At 42.5% G+C, this 22,403-nt stretch overlaps 1 protein-coding gene across 2 annotated transcripts in view; it reads right to left on the bottom strand.

Moving 5' to 3' along the window:
• Positions 1 to 5,666: 5,666 nt before the first annotated feature.
• Positions 5,667 to 22,403, bottom strand: part of TRADD (TNFRSF1A associated via death domain) — a 29,306-nt gene continuing 12,569 nt past the window's right edge. Inside the window, exons 2-6 of one of the 2 annotated variants that reach the window (XM_075838701.1) lie at positions 17,445 to 17,523; positions 14,131 to 14,269; positions 13,121 to 13,401; positions 11,910 to 12,111; positions 5,667 to 11,295 (exon numbers count right to left, since the gene is read on the bottom strand). In XM_075838701.1, coding sequence (XP_075694816.1) covers positions 10,991 to 11,295; positions 11,910 to 12,111; positions 13,121 to 13,401; positions 14,131 to 14,260 — 918 coding nt within the window. In that variant the 5' untranslated portion in view covers positions 14,261 to 14,269; positions 17,445 to 17,523 and the 3' untranslated portion in view covers positions 5,667 to 10,990. The remainder of the gene's footprint in view (positions 11,296 to 11,909; positions 12,112 to 13,120; positions 13,402 to 14,130; positions 14,270 to 17,444; positions 17,524 to 22,403) is intronic. The other variant, XM_075838702.1, reaches the window with a different exon arrangement.

Raw genomic sequence — 22,403 nt, 5'->3', positions numbered from 1 at the left:
CAGCTCTACAGTATGAGCACCCCTGCAAATAACACCCCGTATCTGAGCTTGGACCCCTTAAGTGAGGGGGGATAAAAACACAGTCATTCCTAAATTTGCTAGGATTACTATTATTATAATACAAAGAATCGGATAAGGAAGAAACTGATAATAATGGGTTAACAATTTCCTGTTCTCCGCTAGGAGTTTCATGCTTTATTTGTAATGCTAATCCTCTTCAGAATTATTCCTGCACATCTTACATTAGTCATAGAGCACGTACTATGACAGTCCTCAATACTGAATATGAAATAATAAATGGAAATTCCTAAAAAAAATTCGGGAGGTATTTGTAAATTCAGTGCAGATGATGCACAAGACCCATTGGTAAACAATTTGTACAGTGTATATTAACTTGTACTGCAGGAAGAAAACATGAGGATATTAGAGGGGCAATGCGTATCATTTTTAGGAAGTAATATTTTCCCCAAATATAAATCATTAATAATCAGTACAGGTAAACTCCAGCCGATAAGCACCAAACTTTCATAAAAGCAACATCCAACCAGCGCTGAAGGGCACTCTTAAATAAGGGCAGCAGTGATGGTTTTGGAAAGGTCGTCGTCCCCCACTATAATTTTTGGGCAAGTGTTTTTTTTTTTAATTACCCTTAATGAGGCCCACTTCACAATAGTGATATAATAGCACATTCTATTTTTGCACTATCCTTCATAGGGGATAATTTAGAAAATATTAGAACAGGTTTAACCGGGAAGAATATTATATATATATGTGTATATGTGTATATATATGTGTATGTGTGTGTATATATATATATGTGTGTGTGTGTATATATATATGTGTGTGTGTATATATATATGTGTATGTGTATATATATATATGTGTGTGTGTATATATATATATATGTGTATGTGTGTATATATGTGTATATGTGTGTATATATGTGTATATGTGTGTATATATATATATGTATGTGTATATATATATGTATGTGTATATATATATATATATGTATATATAATATATATATTGCATTCACAAGCAAGAATTTATTGCGCATTCTCTTGCCGCTAGTGTGAATTGGGTGTTAGAAACCCCAAATTAAATAAGAAGAGGGGAATATAAATTTATATTTTCAATGATTTACTGTGTCAAGAATGGACATGCTATATTTCCCTTATTAGATAACTCCTCCTCATAGTTTAATTCATCATCAGATCTATAACTTACCCTCTCATATTTCCCAGATTATACAGATCTTCTGCCAGGAGCTTCATGGGCAACTAGTAAATCTCCAGGGGCTGAAATTGTATCCGTCCGGCTGTGTGTGTTACACAAAGTCTTGTCTGTGATGTGGCAGAAAGCATGAAGTTCTGCGCGCTCTATTAGACAGCAGAAAACTTAGGGGCAGCCGGCCACTGTTGCTGGATCCCCCACGATCGGGCCTGATTATTTGCCAGGCTGGACATGTCGGGGAATGAGACGATAGGGAGGAGAACGGCACTTAAAGTGGCAGATGTCCCATTGCTGCTACATGCAGGACCCTTCTCAGGCTTTTGTTTTCTTTGTGTGGAAGCCTCTTTCTCAGCTCAGCCAAATAAGCACATCTGGATTTGTTTCAATCTGTACATTCCATAAACCTCTCCTCCTGAATAAAAGCTGAGCCCGAGCCAGACGTCCAAAGGCAGGACTGGACTTGCATCAATGTGCGCGAACCACTTTACATGTCTGTGTTCTCTTATGTGTAGTGTGCCAGAGTAGGTAACCGGGTTATTCAATAATGCAAAAAATGGATAGAACTGAGCGCAGCATATCCCATCTATACAAAGAAGACTGGTCCAGGGTATAGCGATAGGGGGTGCAGAGGTAGCCGTCACACCCGGGCCCTTGTGCCTGAGGGGTCCAAAGCTTACTGTGCCACAAAGGTCACCAGTATTATAAATGGTAGATGAGGAGTGGACCCCATTACAGATTTTGTATTGGGGGTCTTCAAGCTACGCCTCTGGACTGGTCAATGAAAATTGATTAAATACCTTGGATCTCTATTTATTATATAATACCATAGACCCCCCCCCCCCGTATTCTAAACTCTTGTAGGCCAAATTTCGAATGCTCTGTAGTAAGATTCAGGTGTTCTTGCTGTAAGCCCCAATATCCCACTGCACTATATTATTCTGGGATCAGGAAGCTGAGATCTGAGGAGCTGATGGGGTCCTCACATGGTAGAGACGCTTTAGCAGTTCCTGTACCTGCCTGTGACATGGTGAGAACACTTTGATCAGTGGTCATTTTATTTCTTTTTAAGTAGCAAAATAGTAGCTAAGAAGAATTGAGGAGCCAAAATGTTTTTTTTCTTTTCTTTCTTTCTTGCTGGTCGGGGGAGAGAAAATCCCTAGTTAGCACTATACCAAAGAGTATGAGGGTCCCACCAAACAACCCCTCAAATATCAGCATTGTGGACCCTAGTGTAACATGGGAGAGTGGGATAATCGGGTTAAAGGGGTTTTCCACATTCTGACAATTGATGACCTATCCCCCGGATAGGTCCGACACCCAGACCCCGCAGCGATCAGCTGATCTGGCTGCCTCCGGGCACCGGATGTTTTGAACGGTATGCAATAGTTGGAGCCGGAAGCAGATGGCTCCGTACATTGCATAACAGTCGTTTGGCAGAACTGTGGCTCTGCTCCTATTCACTTGAATAGAAGCAGAGCTGCAGTACTGCACCTCGGCCGATATTCTTTGACCAGAGCCATCTGCTGCCGTCAAAATCGTCCAATGCCCGGAGGCAGCCGCACCAGCTGATTGGTGCGGGAGGTCCGGGTGTTGAACCCGCACCGATCATATACTGATGACCTATCTGGTGGATAGGTCATCAGTTGTCAGAACTTGGAAAACTCCTTTAAAGAGACCCTGCAGACTCCCCGTTATTAGGGCTCATTTACCTCAGTACATGTGTATCAGTTACCTGAAGATTATCTTTTTCACACCAATAGTTAAGTAATCTGTACTTTATAATATTTTGTCCTTGCGATAATAGAATTTAGCTCTCCATGCACTGACTTCCTGGTGCTCATGTAATGGGCTTGTGTTTATACATAGCAGCCAATCCAAAGAGGCCAATCTGCAGTGGTTTGAACCAATGGTGAGACAGGAGGTGGATTTTTGACTACCTAATTATTATGTTCACAATTGGACAGTCGCTTTAACTGTAGCAACACCTGACTTGTTAGGTTTTAAATTGATTTAGGCTTTAATGGGGTTATACCACCACATCAACTTATCACCTATCAACAGCATAGGTGATAAATGTTTGATCGCTGGGAGTCCCAACCAATCACTAGAAAGGAGGTCCTGATTCCCTTGAACTAACGGAGCGGCGGTGGCGCATGTGCCGCTCCATTCATTCTCTGTGGGACTGACGAAGATAGCAGCATGGAGCTATGAATGGAGCTGCAACGCACATGAACGACCACCGTTTCGTTCGTTCATGGGACTCAGGACACCAGTTCTCTTGATTGGTGCATGTCCCAGCGGTGGGACCTCCAGTGATAAAAACAAGTATCACCTATCTGGTGGATAGGTGATAAGTTGATATGGTGAGATAACGTATCTAAGTGCTGTGTATCCGACCTCTGGACTCAGGAACTTTCTGGACTTATGTAAGTGTGTTGTGGTAGGTGGAGGTTAAGATTAACTGCAGTCACACCTGAATTTGGAGGCTTTAAAGAGAACCTGTCACTAGGTCCTACAAAGTGAGTTAGTAGTCTCACCTAATATCCGCTGTGTCTGAGTCCAGCGGTATTTGTCCTATATTTGTGTGTCGTCGTCCCCAACCCCCCGTTGCTGAGCTATGGACCCCTCTTTATTTAGCAACCAATATGGAAATGACTCGCTTGCTGCCGAGTGGTTTTGGCCGCCAGCGCTTCTTAATGGGCGGAACTGCCACTGAGCCTCTGATGATGACCTATCTTTTCCATATTGGTTGCTAAAAAAAAGGGTCCATAGATCAGCAATGGGGGGGTGCACAAGTACAGGACAAATACTGCTGGACTCACAGACACAGCGGCTATTAGGCGAGATTAACTCACGTTGTAGGACTTAGTGACAGGTCGTCTTTGAGAGGACTTTGAATTATTGTACTTTTTAAGGCATCAGGGACACGGCTGTATTATCGATCCGTATGGCATAAATTAATCCATTGCCCGCAGATTTCTATTGGCTTATACTGTACCTCCATGTGCCTCCAGTGCCTGACATGGAGGGATTTTTATTCATGAATTTATAAATTCACAAAAGTTGTGCCAACTAGACATGTTAGACACTTTTCTATTCATTACACCACAATGGCCGGCGCATATATACACAAATATTTTGTGGCAAAAAGACAAACATTTGGCACATTTTGCAACACCTCTTTTTTTTTTTACACAAATTGTGATAATATTCTGCCGCATTTTGCTTTGGAAATCTCTCTTATGTATATGCAGTGTGGAATATCAGTCGGCGTGGATTCATTCTCCATAATGTAGCAGTTTTAGTAAACGTCCCAAGAACTGCTTCTACTGACACCCACATTTCGGTACCACATGCAATAACCTTATATGTGTCTTTTACAGGTTAAAGGCCCAAAGCACATTTTAACTTTATTGAAGTCAATGGGAAATTGTACAGGATTTTAGAAAATCGCCCAGACTGCAAATGTAAAATGGGGGCCTTATAACGAACGATGTAAAATAGAAGTGGGTAACATCAGATTAAGCTGGCCATACACATAGGATAGCGGTTAGCCGTATGCATGTCTGTCCGACGTCTTCTCTGACTTCCCCATAAACATGCTTGGTTGGCTCAGCCGAGCGTACATGGTTATTTTAATAAGGACTATTGAGATTGTCAATTTGCCCGACCCTTTGTTGTGCTGGGAGACAATCTGCTGCCAGAAGTGTTTGCCAGCAGCTTATCTCACAGCACAACAAGGGGTTGGGCGAGTCGAAAGTTGAGACTATAAGGTCCCTTTTACATGGGGCAATTATCAGGCAAACAAGTGTTCACAGAACGCTCATTCCCGATCATTGCCCTGTGTAAACAGGGCAAGGATCAGCCAAAGCACGAGCAAACGCTTGTTCATTGGCTGATCGTATTGTTTCGGCAGCCTAAAATATGATCGTTGTCGGCAGCATATATTCCTGTGTAAACAGGGAGACGCGCTGCCGACATGATAGAAATGTATGGGGACGAGCGATCGTAGTAACGAGTGCTCGTCCCTAGACGTAGCTCCCTGGGAAAGAAGCAAACGAGCGGTCTCGTTGATCGGCAATCGTTTTTCACGGCCCATATCGGGTGGTGTAAGAAGACCTTTACACTTCACGCACACAACCGTATTACAGTTCTGTACATGTTCAGAGGTGTACAGAACCATATTACAGAAATCTATGGGCCCATGCCGTAACTCCATATTCCTCATATTTCATATGGAGACATACAGAGGTAAAATAACCAGGTGATGTATTATAGCGGCACCATACAGTGGCTCACGGAGTGCCTTCGGATTCATACTATGGGCTCTACCATTTACATAAGGCTTTACTCTAGCTGTACCCACGACCACAGTGCAGAGCACAATATCAGGATCAAGACGCCAATGAAAAGTGAGAACAAAATCCTTTTTATTACAGCTTTATGCTTTAGAATAATTCACTGTAGAACCATTTTAGAAATGCCTGAATAAATGTAATGTTTTCTTATCACAGAACTGCACTATTACACTTCATAAAAAAGAATGAATCAACTACATAAAGAAGCATTGGGAACATAGCTGACATCACTAGCTCGGAAGATTGTTGATGCCAAGTTTTACATTTCTTTGCCAAATTGAAACCTTATTAACAGTTGTCCAAAAAAAAATTTCGAGCATGATAAAAGCTTAATACCTCTTCTTTTAAGTAGTTTCACTAAAATATTAGCGAATTGCATAATGAGTAATCTTCTCATAAAATATTGGCCCAATTCCTACTTAACCCAAACATAGAATGAAAATCCCCAATAGACGACCTAGGATTTGGTCATCGAGCAATGGATCAATTATATATATGGTAGCATATGGGTTGCAGGCTAGACCAGTGGCTTCCATCCTGTGACTTTCCAGAATGCCCAGACAGCCTGCTATAGACTCTATACTGTGTCAGTGTACAGCTACAAGGATATAATGAGCTAGATAGGTCCTAAACTTTATATCCCGCCATGGTTGTAACTACCAAGAGAGGGGGCGTAGCAGCTGCTATGGGGCCTAGTTGCCCAAAGGTCCACATCCATCCAGAGGTGGTGTGCAGTTATTGATCACTGCGGAGGATGGAAGTGGAGAGTAAAAGGGATCAGTAGAAAATTGTAGACCATTAGGAGACATCAGGAGTCAAAGGAAAAGAGGGTAGAGACAAAAATAAGCATACATGTTGCTGCGAGACCCCATGGTTTCTTGTTACACCCCTGCAGCCCACCATTAGAGATCTTTTCGGACTTGGTTGAACTCGTCTAGGTGACTAATTCAGTCATGCGGAGGTGATGGTAGAAGAGAATGATAGAGAAGTAAAGCAATGTTCTTAATTTCTGTAATCCTCTTGGATCACTGTGATACTGAAGGTTCTGAGTGATATGACACGGTAGGGTTGGAAGAATTATATGATGGAGTGTCATTAAACCAGGAATACTCCACTTTAATACACCACACACAATATTTTACTGAGGGCACCAGTGGGTATACAAAGTCCCCCATAGCGAAAATCAAAATGGCGCCCCTTATGGTTTTGTACTAAACCACCACTTGTCCAAGAGCAGCGTGACCTTCTGGACTTTTCTTTCCTGCCTTGCCTAGTTTCTCACCACCCATTTGAAAAAAAAAGTTGGGTCTGGGACTGGCAGCTGCATGGCCTCTATGAGATGTGTAGCCTTAGGCGGCAGCAGTTGATGTGACTTTTTAGCTAATTTTAGGTATGAATCCACATTTTCCTTGGCAGCATTTATGGAAAATTAGGTACATGATGCCATACTACAACATTAAGACTCATAAATCAATACATAAACCCTACTCTCCACATACTACAAGTAAGGAACGTCTTTCATAACGACCCTATAGGTCGAAAATGGCTTTTTCCCAGCTTTCTGAGAGGGCACTATGACAAAAGTATCTGCCTTTAACAAAAACGTCGCCTCACAGACAGAACCAGCAAATTGAAAAATCTATGGCCAGTTTTAGCTCCATTCTGAGAACAGAATTCCTATTCTACTACATGAGGCTTCAAGAAGTATTATAATGTTCTGCTTACTTGTCTGCAAATCATCTGGTCTTCAAATCATACAGTGCCCCCTAGAGGCAAGATTTAACATAAAAACAAATATCCATTTTTAGAACAAATAATTTGGAAGTTTCTTGCATTCACCCTAAACAAATAGAACATAAGTAGTTATCCATACTATTGGGTCACCCCTTTTATTTTATATTTGGGACATTATTGTTAAATTTCTCGGTAATTTTTAGGCTTAAGGTCATCTACACAGGGGAGACATCTTGTGGGCTGTACTTATATTAATATGAATGTAGCTAAGGCTCTGTTCACTCTAGTGGCATGGCTTCCATTTCTAATTTGCTATGCCGCATCTGTTTTTGAACAATTACCAGCAAATCCTGAAGGACACCATTGAGTTTAATGAGGTTCATCGGGGAGCTGGTATTTTTGACTGCAAGAATAGTGCTGCAGACTCCAAATAAAGGAAAAACAGGACCATTAACACTAGTGTGAAGACAGTCTAATTCACTAGAAATAAGTGATGCCTACTGCATAGATTGTATCTACCCAATGAGTACCTCCATAATGTGTGCATTCATAAAATAAAGTGCTTTATATTTACAGAGCAGAGTCAAGATATAATCTAGAATGTAAGAAAATAGATTTGATTTCTATATGCAATACAAGACCAACATCAGCTTCAATATACAGATACCACTCACATGATTGTATTGTAATGCCAGTGACGCTCTGTACATCGGCTTCATAGCCGTTTAGAAATACTTTTCTGTATGTGTTGGTATTACTTTTGTAAAATGGTTAGCACCAACATGTCGTTAATTTTACAGCTCTTAATAGAAAATGTAAAAGGAACACGTCCGTGAAAGCGGATAGACTGTGTTATGCCTAGCCCTGGGTCCTGAGCGGGTGTTGCATGAGACAAGACAACAAAGAGGGAATACCTGTAATTGATGCGTGAAACAGGGACAGCGCACGAATGTGCGTCCTAGTGCAGTCCGTGGTTTTCACGCACCCATTGACTTCAATGGGCGACAAGGTGCGTTAAATAAAACTCACCGATATAGGACATGCAGTGAGTTTCACGCAATGAACATATGCTGCGTGAAAATCAACACGTGTGAATGGCCCCATTGAAATCAATGGGTCCGTGTGTTGTGCGTTGTTTCAATGCACAGCACACGGACGAGAATCACGCTCGTCTGAATGAGCCCTAATAGAGGTTTTCCAAAAATACCCTTTTACACAGGCCAATGATTGGGCGAACAAGCGCTCGTACCCCATCATCGGCCCGTGTAAACATGGCAGTAAACAGCCAATAAACGAGCAAAAGCTTGTTGGTCTGCTGACCGCATCTTTTTGCTGCCTAAAGAATGATCTGTATGGATCTATAGATGGAGGGTGGGCCCTCAAAATCATATCCTCTGGTGGGTCCAAGGGAACCCCAGTCTGACGCTACTTTGACATGTACTCCCTTAAGATTGTAAATGTAAATAAGTACCACTTTTCGGTAGTGCCAAAGCAAAGGGAGACATACCATATATTAAGAGCTGCATAGGGGCCCAGTAGGCAATGGGGCTGTCGCCAACTTAGGAAGTAAATAGCATAGCTTTTTGGCTGTATACTGGACTGCATCCATCATGAGAAACTTTACTTTCGATAATAACCAGGGGCATAGCTATAGGGGGTGCAGCGGTAGCAGTCGCACCTGGGCCCTGGTGCCTGAGGGGACCTAAAGGACCCTCTGCCCCATAAGAAGACACCATTAAATAAATGGCTCATAATAATTGGGGGTCCGGTTACAGATTTTGCATTGGGGCCGAGGAGCTTCTAGTTACGGCTCTGATAATAATGCTCGATTCACGTGTTGCCGTGCGAAAAACTGCATTCAAAAGCTGCATGCATTTTATTGCGACTTACTGCATTTTCTAAAGCGGTTGCAGTAAAAACCGCAACTGCATCAAGGAACGCGTAAACCCATGCAGTTTTCTGCTGCAGTTACGTGTGAATGGACCCTAACATGTTTACACAGCATATTTTCTGGCCTATTTTGGAGTGTTAGGGTATGTTCACACGCAGTAGCAAAATACATCTGAAAATACGGAGCTGTTTTCAGGCGAAAACAGCTCCTGATTTTCAGATGTTTTTGTAGCAACTCGCCTTTTTTGCGGCGTATTTTACGGACGTTATTGGAGCTGTTTTTCAATGGAGTCAATGAAAAACGGCTCCAAAAACGTCCCAAGAAGTGACATGCACTTCTTTTTCACGGGCGTCTTTTTACGCGCCGTATTTTGACAGCAACGCGTAAAATAACACCTCGTGGGAACAGAAAACCCATTGAAAGCAATGGGCAGATGTTTGTAGGCGTAAAATCATAATTGGATCAAGGAGAGGAGACACTTTAAGACCCTCCTTTATAGATTTATTTTGTTTAGGTTCCGTTCCTGGTTTTGGATTAAAAAATACATGCAAAATCTGCAGCAAATCTGCAGTGTGTGAGATCTTGGACCCACCAGAGGAAACGATGGTGGACCTACCTTCAAGAATGATTAGTTATTTTTAACGAGATAAAAAAATACATGCCAGAGATTTAAAATAGAGTCTGCTTTAGAAACAGCACCACTCCTAACCATGGGCCGTGTCTGGTATTACAGATCATTCTCATTCACGTGAATTATTAGCTCAGCCCCTGATGAGACTAATTATTTTTGTACAATATAAATGATAATTTCAAATTTTTAATATCAAAGGGGAGTTGTGAAATTAGAAAAAAGGATCAGCTTCTTTTCTAGAACCAGTGCCCTGTTGTGCATAGACTTTGTCTGGTTTTTAAGGTCCGCTCCATTTAAGTGAATGGAGCTGAGCTGCAATACTAAACACAAACCAAAGGCTATAGTGGCACTGTTTCGGAAAAAAAAAAAAACAACATCCCGTAATACTTTAATTTAAACGGGTTGTGTGGTAATTTTTTTTGTATAATTACAAATTTTCTCTATATTTTCTAGATTAATTCCTCTTGGTGTTTAAGATCTCTGCTTGTTGTTATCAAGTAGGAACATTCATTAGTTACATCCAGTGAATAAAATTCTGTCCATGGTCATGTGATGGACACACAGGTGCACGGTTCGTTACAGTTACATTATGTGTATCGGAGATTTGTCTTGTTTAGATCCCAGCACCTGTGTGTCCATCTTTAAAACCGTGAGGAATTGATATAGAAAATATATTGGAAAAATGTATAACTTTTAATTATACAAAAATTTACATTAATTTGCTAAAGTCGGATGACCCCTTTAAGGGAGGCTACGTTAATTTGAAACGGTTGTGCGATTAAACAAAACACAATCCAATGTTTTTTTGATAAAAATATTAACAATGTTATGTCTATAGCCACAGTAATAGGAGAGTGAGTATCGAAAGGAGGTCCTGGATTATTACGAGCGCTTTTCTCGTGATTTCGCTGAGATGGTTTAGGTAAATGACCCGGTTATTCCTTTACTTACTGTATTGACAATGTCCTTCACAGCAGCCTAAGCCCTTTGAACACTGCTAGATGAGGTATGGCTCGTCATTAAACAATGGATGAAGCCCAGAACCTGACTCCACGTCACAAATTCTAAATAATTTGCAAGAATAAAGTATAGAGAATATTAATGACACAAAAAGTCCTCCCCTGATCTGCTCCAAGACTCCTAATTGACTCCATTTTCATGTACAAGTAGCAGTTTCTCAGCGATTCCAGTCAGTCCATTTATTACGAGGGCATTCACGAGTCTCTGTAACGTGCCTTTCTTCCCTTCGCAATCAATGAAACGTTGAAGCATCTGATAGGCTTGTTCATATAGGCCGTCTCCTCTATATTCATATTCCACGGTTTCTATGGCTGGGTCTTCTAAAGCACGGCAGTTCTCCTTCAATGTCCTGCCCACCTTTTTCCAAGATGTTCCTACCAACCTGGCAAACATCTGGTGATGATCACTGGCCAGAGGCCTGTCAACTGAATGAGACCATTTGATAAGTAACAAGAAACGGATAAGGCAAATTTTCCTAATCTACTCAAAGTGTAACTTAACTTTCAGAAAACTTCTGACATGTCATAGTGACATGTCAGAAGTTTTGATCGGTGGGGGTCCAAACACTGAGCCACTTACCGATTGCTAAAACAGCGGTGGAAGCGCTCGGGTGATCGCTGAGCAGCTTGGTTTCTGATCGGCTTTTCTCGGAAAGCCAAGCAGTTGGTTTATGGACTCAATAGAAAGTCTATGGGCCTGTACACCAACTGCTCACCTTTCCGAAAAAAGACGATTAGAAACCTCGCGGCTCAGCGCTCACCAGTGTGCGTCTGCCGCTTAGTTTTAGCGATCGGTGGCAGTCTCAGTGCTCGGACCCCCACCGATCAAAACTTCTGACATGTCACTATGACATGTCAGAAGTTTTCTGAAAGTTTAGTTACCCTTTAATAAGACTACGGTGTTTTCTTGTTGTTCTCAGGAGCCTGTTGCTACTTCTAGGGTCCTAGCTCTGCATGTGGGGCCACTCAGCTCAGATAGCGGAGATTATGTGTGTGTGTATGTATATATAGATATAATATAAATATATATTAGAACTTACCAAAATCTTGACCATGAAATTGGAAAGTGCTTCCCTCAGATGAGACTGAGCGGAGAGTGTGCGGAAGAGATCCCTGGGTAGAGTCCTGTGGAGGGGAAGAAGCGGGCACGCTGCTGTTCTCTGGAGCTGGCGATGTCCCCAATGAGACATTCCTAAAAAGTCTGTCCAGGTCTGCAAGTTCATCATCCTTTTGATAACTGGGCTGAAATAAAAAATAGACAGTTTAAGCATGAAATTATGTGAAATGTCTCATTTCTAAAGGCTAACAGTGCTCCTTCCATTTCCAAATAGATTTCATAGCAGATTTTTCATTAAACTGGTCTATTATTTACTACAGGGCCCGCGACCTCCATGATATGATCCCCTTCCTTTTGACAAATAAGCTGTTGGGAAACAAATGGCCCACATACAGTGTTCCTCTTCCAAGGGGGTACAGAGGCAGCTATGGGTTCCTTAAAGAAAGGGGGGACGAGACCTGGTAAGCCCCATTCTTTTTGCTATTGTGTAGTGAAAACCTGTACAGAACTTCCCTCTCTAGAGGAACTGCATTGTTAGCAGACAAGGTTGTGAGGAATAGGCCTAAAAGTTATGGAAAGAGTGTGGAGGGGTAAAACCAGAGCACTATAATAGGGGGGTTTATTTTGAGGTTTGCTCTTTTCTATGTATGCCACTGGTTTGCTAGATAGTTAACCTGATTGCCTGTAACTGTGGTCATAAGTGGTGGTTGAGATAGATATAGATTTATAATAGATAGATAGATAGATAGATAGATAGATAGATAGATAGATAGATAGATAGATAGATAGATAGATAGATATTGGAATGGCTCCCTTTATAAGCAGGAGCCTTCGATAATAGAGCATGGAAGCCATGAGGAGTTTAAATATCTCCAAGACGTTTGGTTGTCACATGTAAGGCCAATTTCATATGACTCATGTAAGGTGTTGGTCTTTTGGGACACGGTGGACGGGAGCGGACATACCATATGTGCGAACTCTGCAACTGCACAGGGGCCAAGCAGGTTAGGTTAGATTGTTGGAGAGACTTAAGGGGGTACTCTATGAAGAGGGGGTTGACCTATGTTTTGAGAGTAACGAGCCCATAAACTGTTCTTGCACAGGGGCCCTCTGCTGCCTATGTCCGCCCCTGACTTGGGCTATTAGTTTTAGTTGTCTACATCACCAGTACTACATCTTTACACGAGTATTTACCTTCAAAGAGGAAATATACTGCATACATTTCTCCTCTTCCTCCAGCTGGGTGTCAAGGTTTTGTGTGTCCACTTTGAGCTCCAGACAGACTTCTAGAGACTCCATTTTGAAGCATTGGCTGAGCTCATTTTGTATGTGGTAATGAACTCTCTTCTCTCTATAACCCTGAAGAAATCTCTCACAAGCCAATTTCCCACAGAATTTAAGGTAAAGAATCAGATGTTCGTCGCTTTTACGAATTTTGAGGATCTCAATACAGTTTGGGGATCCGCCGGAGAATTCTGAAAATCATATGAAAAATAAAATGAAAAAGTGGCTACAAAATGTTGCCTAAAAGATCATCAGGTTACAAGGTGACGAAAGGGGCGATCGCTTGTTTAAGTAGTTATCCATAGATTTGTCAAGCAAGCGGCTCCCTCGAACATTGACTTCGGCATCTAAGGGGTTAAAAGGCTGGGATCTGCGTTATCTCTGATCCCAGTCAGTGCAGTGGGGTGCCGGCTGTATATTACAGCCGGCACCCGCTGCGGATGGCGTGGGCAGAGCTCCTGTACCCGTGCCATCCACTGGGCATACGACTACGTTATATTCCGGTCTTAGGAAATAAGGGTACGCCCATTTGCACGAAGGTGTTAATGTATTTTAACCAAACACATGCCTGCCAACTTCCCCGTTCTTTGCAGGATTGTCCCATGAAATGGGCCTCAAAGGTGGAATAGGGTTATGCTAATGTACTCCAAAACGGGCGTTCCTATGTGGATCCAGAGTAGTACTTAAAATATCCCGCTAATAGGGTTTCAAATGTTGGGAGGTATGCATACAACCCATTTTATGGTCATTATATGATATCTGGAATCAAATCCGAAAAATATAGGTATATAGCTCATTAAACCCAGAGGAAAATATGATAATGATGATAGGCTCAGAATTATATTGCGGGTTTTTAAAATGTATTTGCATTCTTCGTTTATATTTTCAGTTCTAACTGTAGATACGTAAAGAAGTCTTACCTGAAATGACGTCCCGGAGTCGATTGTATACTATGGATTTGTACACGTCATACTGATCAGGTAGAGAGGTAGAATCTGACTGGATAAAGAGGTAAACACTCCCAATCCAATCACTTGGACAGGATGTCATCTTTAAACCCTGAAAAACAAGCAATGTTTCAAAGTTAAAAGTGATGTGCACCTTGGGACACCATTATACGGTTTATATACAGGTATAATCTACATAAAATGTTGAGTCATTACATTCATTGGAGCTAAACTACAATACCAGACACATTATTTTGCAGATGGCGGTGTACCCAGTGGACGGAGCTGGGCTACAATACCAGACAACACATTGACGGTGGCACTGTAACTGGTGGACTACCGCAGCCCCTTCATTCTCATAATCATGATAAGAGAAACACAATTACAAGATAGTGTGTGTGTGTGTGTGTGTGTGTGTGTGTGTGTGTGTGTGTGTGTGTGTGTATATATATCTATATATACACACTACCGTTCAAAAGTTTAGGGTCACTTAGAAATTTCCTTATTTTTGAAAGAAAAGCACAGTTTTTTTCAATGCAGATAACATTAAATTAATCAGAAATACACTCTATACATTGTTAATGTGCTAAATGACTATTCTAGCTGCAAACGTCTGGTTTTTAATGCAATATCTACATAGGTGTATAGAGGCCCATTTCCAGCAACCATCACTCCAGTGTTCTAATGGTACATTGTGTTTGCTAACTGTGTTAGAAGGCTAATGGATGATTAGAAAACACTTGAAAACCCTTGTGCAATTATGTTAGCACCGCTGTAAACAGTTTTGCTGTTTAGAGGAGATATAAAACTGACCTTCCTTTGAGCTAGTTGAGAATCTGGAACATTACATTTGTGGGTTCAATTAAACTCTCCAAATGGCTAGAAAAAGAGAGCTTTCATGTGAAACTCGACAGTCTATTCTTGTTCTTAGAAATGAAGGCTATTCCATGCGAGAAATTGCCAAGAAACTGAAGATTTCCTACAACGGTGTGTACTACTCCCTTCAAAGGACAGCACAAACAGGCTCTAACCAGAGTAGAAAGAGAAGTAGGAAGCCCCGCTGCACAACTGAGCAACAAGACAAGTACATTAGAGTCTCTAGTTTGAGAAATAGACGCCTCACAGGTCCTCAACTGGCAGCTTAATTAAATAGTACCCACAAAACGCCAGCGTCAACGTCTACAGTGAAGAGGCGACTCCGGGATGCTGGCCTTCAGGGCAGAGTGGCAAAGAAAAAGCCATATCTGAGACTGGCTAATAAAAGGAAAAGATTAGTATGGGCAAAAGCACACAGACATTGGACAGAGGAAGGTTGGAAAAAAGTGTTATGGACAGACGAATCGAAGTTTGAGGTGTTTGGATCACACAGAAGAACATTTGTGAGACGCAGAACAACTGAAAAGATGCTGGAAGAGTGCCTGACGCCATCTGTCAAGCATGGTGGAGGTAATGTGATGGTCTGGGGTTGCTTTGGTGCTGGTAAAGTGGGAGATTTGTACAAGGTAAAAGGGATTTTGAATAAGGAAGGCTATCACTCCATTTTGCAACGCCTTGCCATACCCTGTGGACAGCGCTTGATTGGAGCCAATTTCATCCTACAACAGGACAATGACCCAAAGCACACCTCCAAATTATGCAAGAACTATTTAGGGAAGAAGCAGGCAACTGGTATTCTATCTGTAATGGAGTGGCCAGCGCAGTCACCAGATCTCAACCCCATAGAGCTGTTGTGGGAGCAGCTTGACCGTATGGTACGCAAGAAGTGCCCATCAAGCCAATCCAACTTGTGGGAGGGGCTTCTGGAAGAATGGGGTGAAATTTCTCCCGATTACATCAGCAAATTAACAGCTAGAATGCCAAAGGTCTGCAATGCTGTAATTGCTGCAAATGGAGCATTCTTTGCCGAAAGCAAAGTTTGAAGGAGAAAATTATTATTTCAAATAAAAATCATTATTTCTAACCTTGTCAATGTCTTGACTATATTTTCTAGTCATTTTGCAACTCATTTGATAAATATAAGTGTGAGTTTTCATGGAAAACACAAAATTGTCTGGGTGACCCCAAACTTTTGAACGGTAGCGTGTATATATATAATATATAAAAATGTATTATCTTTGTGGTATGACTAAACATTTACATTTATGCAGCTTGCAATATAGAGTAGCCTTAAAGGGGTTTCCCCATAATCAATATTTATCACCTATCCACAGGGTAGGTGATAAATATCTGATCGGTGGGGGTCTGACCGCTGGGACCCTCACCGATCACGAGAACAGGTTAACCTGCCGTTCCTGGGAGCCCCATATGAACGGAGCGGTACAGCACATGCTCGACCACCACTCCATTAATTTCTACAGAGTTGCCGAGCGCTATCTTCTGCAGCCCCAAAGAATTAAATGGAGCGGTGGCCGAGCATGCGCAGTACCGCTCCATTTAAATGGGGCACCCAGGAATGCCAGGCTAAGCCCGCTCTCGTCATCGGCGGGGATTCCAGAGATCAGACCCCCACCGATCAGATATTTATCACCTATCCTGTGGAAATGCGCAAAATTAGTTTGTTCTATTGCTAAACCAGAGATTGGTGCAGTCAGAGAGAGGCCTGTGCAACATATAATCACTTTTGTCCAATCTGCCCCACGGAGTGCGCCTTACCAATAACTGGGGGACATCTTACCAGTGAGGCCCATCACACATTTTGAAAAAGCTCTGCTATACAGCCATATAGTATTTTGAACTATAATACTATGTTCACACATAGCAGTATTGCTGCAGATTTTCTGTCCGGATTTACGGGCAGAAAATCTGCAGCGTATTGCAGTACAAATATTTTAATCCGCAGCATGTCAATTTATGCTACAGAATGGTTGCATATTTATTGCAAATTTTCCCCATTGAGTTCAATGATAAAGGTAAAATCTGCAACAAATGCCAGCTGTTGTGATTTTTTCTGCGGAAAAGCTGTGAATCGCAGGGAAGATGAATATAATAATTTAATATTCTGCTTCCACTTCGGCAAATTCGGTTGAAAATCGGCTTTAAATCAAACAGAATTTGGAGCGGACTTTCCACCGAAATTCCCAGAGAAATCTGGGTGGGATTTGCTGCAGAGTTTTCCCGCAGCATATCGGAATCGTATGGACATAGCCTTAGGGTCTATTCACATGGTGAGGTCAAATCAGTTTTTGGGAAGTCGCAACAAAACCACGTTTTGACCAGACTGTGTGAATAGACTCGAATATAAATCTGGTGAGGTATTTTTCAAGCTTTTTTTTTTTTTTAATGCTTACAGTTCATAAACACGGCAGATTTTCATTCATCTCCTTATTGGGCGTAGGCGAGTCTTTTCCTGTGAATTCCCAGTCATTGCTGGACAGAGAATACAGTGTGTTAACCTAATGCTCCGGTTACAAAAACGTTTTCTATCAACCTTTGGTTGTGTTCACAATTTACAGTCAGTTTCTAAGTTTGCAAAAATGGTGACCAAAAACGCAATTTGACCGTGATGTGTGAATACAGCCTAAGACCTCATTCAGAAGAGCGTATTTCACGTCCGTGTGCTGTCCGTTTTTTTCACGGACACCACACGGACCTATGAAATTCAATGGGGCTATTCAGACACCACACGGACCTATGAAACTCACTGCATGTCCTATTCTGGTCCATTTTTGCGCATCACGCAGCCATTGAAGTCAATGGCTGCATGAAAATGACGGACAGCACACGGACGTCTTCCGTGTCCTGTCTGTAATTCACGCACAAGTGGCTAAAGAAATGCAGAGATAAAAATAAAAAAACGGGCACCAACACTGACATCAGAAACTGATGTCACACGGAACACACACTGATGGCACATGGAACTGTAATGCAAGAAAAACGCTGCGTTTTTTGCGGACGCAAAACGGAAACGTTCGTGTAAATCTAGCCTAAGGCAGACTATTACATAGTAACATATGACATGTAGTATAAGCACCATAAAATAAAAAAAATCGCCAGATGCCAGGTCCTTCTTGGCTTGGTACGCCCGTAGTTATCAGAGTACGCATATTTTATACTTCTCAAGCCAAGGCTAGTGTAGACAGGGGGCCACTATGACACTTTAGACCAGGGGCCCACATACACATAGATCCAGCGCTTCCACCACTGATGAGAACACCATACACATATTATGTGATCAGACGATGCCGGACAAGCGGCGCTTTTCTCCCAAGAGAACAAAGGATGGGACATGTTAAAATCGAATCAAATTTGTATGGTCGCCTTTAAGGCCCTTTCACAGGAGCCGGTGATCGGGCGAACAAGCGCACCTTTCGAACGCTCATTCCTGATCATTGGCCCATTTAATATGCCCAGTGATCAGCCAACAGACGAGAAAACTCTCGTTTGTCAGCTGATCAGTTCTTTTACGTTTGTTAGCAGCATATCTTACCACGTCAACATGGGATGTGCTGCCAACAAGATGCAAACTGTGTGGGGACGAACAATTGTAGTAACATTGTTTCATTGCTCCATATCAATGGAGCAAACAGGGGGCCGATCGACACCGATCGTTACCAGCCAGGAAATCTAGATGTGTAAATGGACCTTTATCCTTATGTGCACAGAACCTAGCATTTGGCCATATCAAGTAACAACAATAATATTTGTACTGTGACTTTGTATTTCTGTATTAGTCAGTAGTGGTATTGCCACAAGGCAGCTTTCTAGTGCGCATAAGGGACAGACGACCACACTCCACATTACTTACTTTCACCATTTTATTCCCAAAGTGATTTTTTTGTGTGATTTAGTAATTTTCTTCACATTACAATAATTACGTATGTTAATGCAATGGTAGTGTAATGACGGGGTAGGGAGACAGACAGGTGAGCCCTAATCTACCCGCCACTCAGTCCCTGCCTACTTGCAACGACCCGTCCTAGTCGACGGGGTACAACTGGGCGACGGTCCCTACGCTCAGTAAGTGCACTACAGACAAACAGACAAGGGTACACAGAAGCTAGGGAAACGGGGCAGCTGCCCACGGAGACACCGTGAGAAACGAGAGTAGTGAACGAGCCGAGTCAAACCAGGCGTGCACGAGGTACAAAACGCAGAGCAGGAGAGTGGTCAGTAAGTCAAGGTCAATAACAAGCAGAGGGTCAGTAGTTCAAGCAGCAGCAGCAGAGCCAGGAAACAAGCAGAGCAGAATCACAGGCAAAGGAGGAACAGGAAAGGCAGGTATAAATAGACAGTGGGCGGAAGCTAGCTCCGTCTGGCCAGGCTGTGATAGGCTCTCCCACTCCTAAGCCTGCCATCCTGAGTGGTGGAAGATGGAGTCAGTCTCACAGACATAGGAGCAGGTGCAGACTGATTACCCACGGGCGTCGACACAGAAGCTGTGTCTGGCAGATCCTTTACAGGTAGGCAATCCTCCTCGTTATGGCGAACTCGGATGCATCCGAAGGCCACACGTTACATTCAATGTAATCCTTGTGTCCCCTGTTTGCAGCCATCATGATCATTGTTGTCACTCTCCATTATGGGAAATAGGAAATATAATAACAGCCGAAGACGAGCCTGTTGTCAGGATCAGTGGGGGTCCCAGGGGTCAAATCCCCAATGATCTAACTTTTATGGTGAAATAATATGTCTTAAATGTAGTTGGAAAGCCCCTGTAATAATTGCTAATGCCTATCCCTAACCAGAGAAGAACATTGAGCATGCCGCATGCTCTTGATAGCACTTCGTCCCCTTCATTGTTTACATAGGCAGAGCGTCCGTGCCGGGGACTGCTGCTCGTTCCATTCACTTAAATGGGACTAAATAGGATGAGCTGCAGTACCAGCCACAGTAGCAAGTGCGGACGAGCCGCTGTGCCTATATAAACAATAAAGGGCAGCGCTGCAGCCCATTTACTGTGCTGATCGGCAGGGGTCCTGGAGGTTAGACTCCCACCGATCAAAGATCGATGACCTATTGTAGGGATAAGCCATCAATGCTAAAATGACAGAAAACCTTTAGTACTGATAATAAATGGGGTCTTACACCTTTTTGGGGCGCTTTAACATATTACAGGTCCATGCCACGCATTCTGCTGCTTGATCTTCTTCTCTGCTGTGTGCTCTGCTTCCTGGCCGGCATATATCCACTAAAAATGGAAGTATCTGACCAGCGAATGTGTGCAGGCCGAGGAGGGGAGTGCGAAGCAACAATTACATTTTATTAATGGTACACAGCAAGAAGGGAAAGATGGGGACAGCCAAGTAGAAACTGCAGTTTCCCATGTCAGCAGGACTGGGTATGGGAGCCAGGGGGCTGCCGGTTGCCCACCACTGCCCTACTTAAAGGAACACTCAGGTGAATTATTTTATTGTTTAGTGGAAAGTGCACCAAGTAAAAGGTAGGGCAGGTCATCCTCTTACCGAGCGCTTTGTTACTGAACTATCTTATCTAATGTAACTGCCCGATTCCTACAGTGTCTGCCATGTGGACAGAAAGTCACGTGCACTATGCAAGTGTTGGGTGAGTGTAAGGGTATGTTCACACGGCTTATTTTCGGCCGTTTTTCGGGCTGTAAACGCCGAAAAATCGGAAGCAGAACGCCTCCAAAAATCTGCCCATTGAAATCAATGGGAAAAACGGCATTCTGCTACGATGGGCCGTTTTTTCACGTGCCCGTTTTGAAAGTGGCAGGGCACTTCGTGGGACGTTTTTGAAGCTGTTTTTCATAGACTATTGAAAAAAGCTAAAAAAAATACAGAGAAAATCGCGAGGGACTTCAAAAAACATCTGAAAATCAGGAGCTGTTTTACGTTGAAAACACCTCCGTATTTTCAGACGTTTTTAGTCTAGTGTGTGAACATACCCTAAGACCTTCTCATCCGACATCAGCGTCAGACCTCACAAATTCTCTTTTGGCTGAATGGGATCAAATTCCCACAGACACACTCCAATCTTGTAGAAAGCGTTCCCAGAAAAGTGGACGCTGTTGTAACCACAAATGAGCGAAAAACATATTAACGCCCAAGGTTTTGGAATGTCCAACAAGCTCATATAGGTGTGGTTAGGTGCCAACATAGTTTTGGACAGAGTGTAAATGGCCATCCAAAAATAAAGAGAAAGTGCCCATTCAAAGATTATAGTATATAATACATCAGATGATTAGGCCAAAATGCATAATGCTGCAGACTGAAGGTGAGGTAGCAAGGCATTATGGGACTTCCACAGCAGCTGGAAGAACACAAGCTTTCGATTTCGGTTTCAAACAGATCAGCGACTTTGTGCTTAACCTGCTTTATAACTTGGTCAGCAAATGGTAAAATTTCATAATCGTCTTCTGCAAACGAAAACTTTTATGTTTTTGTTTTTAACAAAAGTTAAGCGGCTGAAATTTGAGGAAATATATATCCATACAGCTGACAAGTCATTCTTAAAAAACATAACATGTCCCTGAGTTATCCTCTTGTATAAGGTGTATATATACGCTTTGTTTTTACATTATGTTCAATGCATAGGCTGGCACAATCTCCAGCCGTATATATGCTAAACGTAGAGCCCCGATGTATGCAACTGTACAATTGCATATGTCGCCCATTCGATCCCATTGTAATAAAAAATAGGATACAGTGCAGTATACTTTTTTGTAGGATCCCCCTGTATAAAAGGCCTAGTCGACTACACTTTTTAATGCAGTAAGAAAAATGCGAAAGGTGATATGCTGACACGTACTGCCCAAACATATGTATAAAGGACTGTCTTTAGTAATTTATCGAGCTCATTAAATTCTATGGATAAAGTATGGCATACACGTCGGGGGCATTCCTGATGTATACGGTGAGCATCGACATACAAAAATTTGAATGGCAGCCATTACAGAGTCCGTTGTGTATGTAACTCAACTTTTCAATGACCGTAAATGGCATATTACTATACTGAGCCACCTTCTCTTCCTCCGCTCTCTTTTTCTGCTTGGATCCTAGCAGAGTGAAGAAGGAACTACCTCCTTAGGCCCCAATAATTACCGTAATTACGGTCCGCAAACATGGACCCATTCATTCGTATTGACCAATGACACCTTCCCGTATATTTGCGGGAAGGTGCCCGGGCTGTAGAAAGCCTCCGCAAAAGATAAGACATATCCGATCTTTTGCTTTTTACGGACCGTGCTCCCATACTTCATATGGGAGCATGGGCCGAAAATGCGGGTGGCTGTCCGCGGCCGGCCGTGCCCGTAATCACGGACCATGATAGCTGACACGGCCGTGTGC

The sequence above is a fragment of the Rhinoderma darwinii genome, chromosome 9, assembly GCF_050947455.1.
Source record: "Rhinoderma darwinii isolate aRhiDar2 chromosome 9, aRhiDar2.hap1, whole genome shotgun sequence".
NCBI classification, from domain to species: Eukaryota; Metazoa; Chordata; class Amphibia; order Anura; family Rhinodermatidae; genus Rhinoderma; species Rhinoderma darwinii.
This window is presented reverse-complemented; position numbering and strand designations above follow the sequence as displayed.